Raw genomic sequence first — 2,392 nt, forward strand, 5'->3', positions numbered from 1 at the left:
TCCTCAGATAAAAACGAGAATGAAACAGAGGACATTCAATTTTTATCTTATGATGTAACTTTATAAAAAACGACTTAATGGATATTTTAAACTGCCTATCATATATTGTAATCAGTGTCATATGTAACATACTATAAATAGTATAACCTCCCCCGAAAAAAACAATTACATGTTAACTTGTTTTTAACAAACGTAGATAGACATTTAATTTGCTTTTTCCCTTTTATGCTAAACACATGTGTTTTGTTAAGCAGTCCATATTTTTAATCTTACAACAGTAATGCTTCTCAAAATAGATTAACACACTTCTGAAATATTGAAAGTTACTTACACCGAAACACAGACTATGCGTGATGTAGTTGTCATGTCAACGAGAACTTCACACGGAAAAGTGTGGTGTTTGCTTATGAAATACACCTTGTTACCGTGATGTTCTGTACCCGGAAAATGGTTGAATGGGTCTTTCGAAAATCCTGCTCCTTCTATAGTTACTCTAGTACCACCCGATAAGCTACCACTGTTCGGTTTTACTCTCGTCACGTATTCTGGAATTGAGGAAAGATGTTCTCTTTTTACAAAACTTGAATTGTTTTTCTGATTGAACATCGATTGAAAAATAAATACGAAGACGCGTTCAATTGTCCATTAAGAACAAATCAAATAATCCTTATACAGAAAATGGTAGTATTTTAACGATATTTTTTACCTAATTCGCTTATAGTTAAATACAATTTTTACTTATGTCTTTAATCAAGCGTCCGCAATTTTAGAAATGTCACAATGTAGTGAATTACATAATATAATTATATATTGAACTTTTTGTTTTGTTTTTATATATTAAACGAAAAAAAGATTTTCACAACAGTAAATATATTGTATACATACTTTAAATCGGTATCGATTCTAGTGAAGGAACCTAACAATCGTAATAACATATGTGTAATTCAACGTTGAAAACACTGACACAGATGTAATCTTATTAATTTGAGCAGATTAGAATTAACATCTTCTCTCGTATGCATATGTTGATATTTCATGCACACAGTCCTGGATAAGGCAGACAGAAAATGAGGCACAGATTGTTATGTCTAACGTTGTAATTTCAGCTCGATAGTATCACTGTTAAGTGGAAAATGTACTTACGGCCGCAAACGACTGATAAATCTTCTCCATGTCCACAATTGTGATTTCCCCAGCCGTTAGACGTGCATGCGTCCAAAGAAAGTTCATTGCCATTACATAAAACGTCGTCCATCCAGATACGCCCTGTTCCAGCTCCAAAATGTGCACTTCCCTCCACAATGCCGTAAGCACTATCATAATTAAGAAATATTGTTAAGTTAAAGCATTAAACAAATAATAAGGTTTTTATTATCTTGACATGGATCAATAGGCTTTTCATAATGAGGACAATTACGTAAATTTCACAATGCTTTTAAGTTATTTATTATAGTAAGTTTCCATGTAACAAATTACAATTAGAAATACAAAAAGAAAAATTCGTGGAATTTTTAAAGTATATTTTGATGAATTTTAATCAAGATTGGTATATCTGTAAAAGCCTCTGTTATTGGCATTAGGTTTGATTACATTAAGACCCAGTTCAATAAAAGCAACAACAGTAGGATAGGTTAGCCTACTTGCAATGGCATGATAATCGACATATTTAATCTCTGTACCTGGTGATATCGAGTTGACGACACACAACCTTGGCGATTGTATTGGTAGCCCCGTCATCACACACTGTTCCCCATACTCCATCATGATACACCTCCAGTCGTCCCTGATGTTTACCTCCTACAAGTCGCACGTGTTGGGGGGCCTGGCCTGAACAGTTGGAATAGAGGTTCGTAAGTACAAATGCAAAGTCTTCAGCAATGTAATCATAACCTGCCATATACCGAAGTGGTCCCTTTCAGGGTACAGTAAAGCCGGTACAAGGGCCTACGTGACCCAGATGGTATTTCGAGTTCTGTTTATAGAACCACGCGCCAGAAATACCAATTTGTAATCGAAATGAAAAGTGGATAGTATCTATTTATGACAAATGAATATATTTTTTTAGAATTGTTAGTATTGTATTAAGAACAATGATATGTATCTTAAAAGTGTCTCAATTTGGTAAGTGTTGTTACATAATAATCACATTTAGTTTTTCATGTAACAGAGGTCATTATGTTTTCATTGCCTCCACTAGGAGTCGAATCCATGACCTCTGGCTTACAAGTCTTATGCTCTACCGAATGAGCTAAAGTAAATTCTCCCTAGTCGAGTTAGTACGGAGCGGCTAGTATTTCACAAGGGTGACACTCATATAAATATAATATACAGCATTTGATATAGCGCGCTATCTAACTAACATAAGCCACTCTAAAGCGCTTTACAGTACATA

At 34.3% G+C, this 2,392-nt stretch overlaps 1 protein-coding gene across 1 annotated transcript; it reads right to left on the minus strand.

The window, feature by feature from the left end:
- Positions 1–425: 425 nt before the first annotated feature.
- Positions 426–1,897, minus strand: LOC110445063 (neurotrypsin-like; the record flags this gene model as incomplete). Its single annotated transcript, XM_021489420.1, has 3 exons — positions 1,680–1,897; positions 1,144–1,313; positions 426–545 (listed from the first exon to the last, which is right to left on the minus strand). Coding segments are annotated over exons 1-3 (508 nt in total), but the record flags the coding sequence as incomplete, so codon positions are not given.
- Positions 1,898–2,392: the final 495 nt, after the last annotated feature.

Source organism: Mizuhopecten yessoensis, unplaced genomic scaffold (assembly GCF_002113885.1).
Source record: "Mizuhopecten yessoensis strain PY_sf001 unplaced genomic scaffold, ASM211388v2 hete_36121626, whole genome shotgun sequence".
Lineage (NCBI taxonomy): Eukaryota > Metazoa > Mollusca > Bivalvia > Pectinida > Pectinidae > Mizuhopecten > Mizuhopecten yessoensis.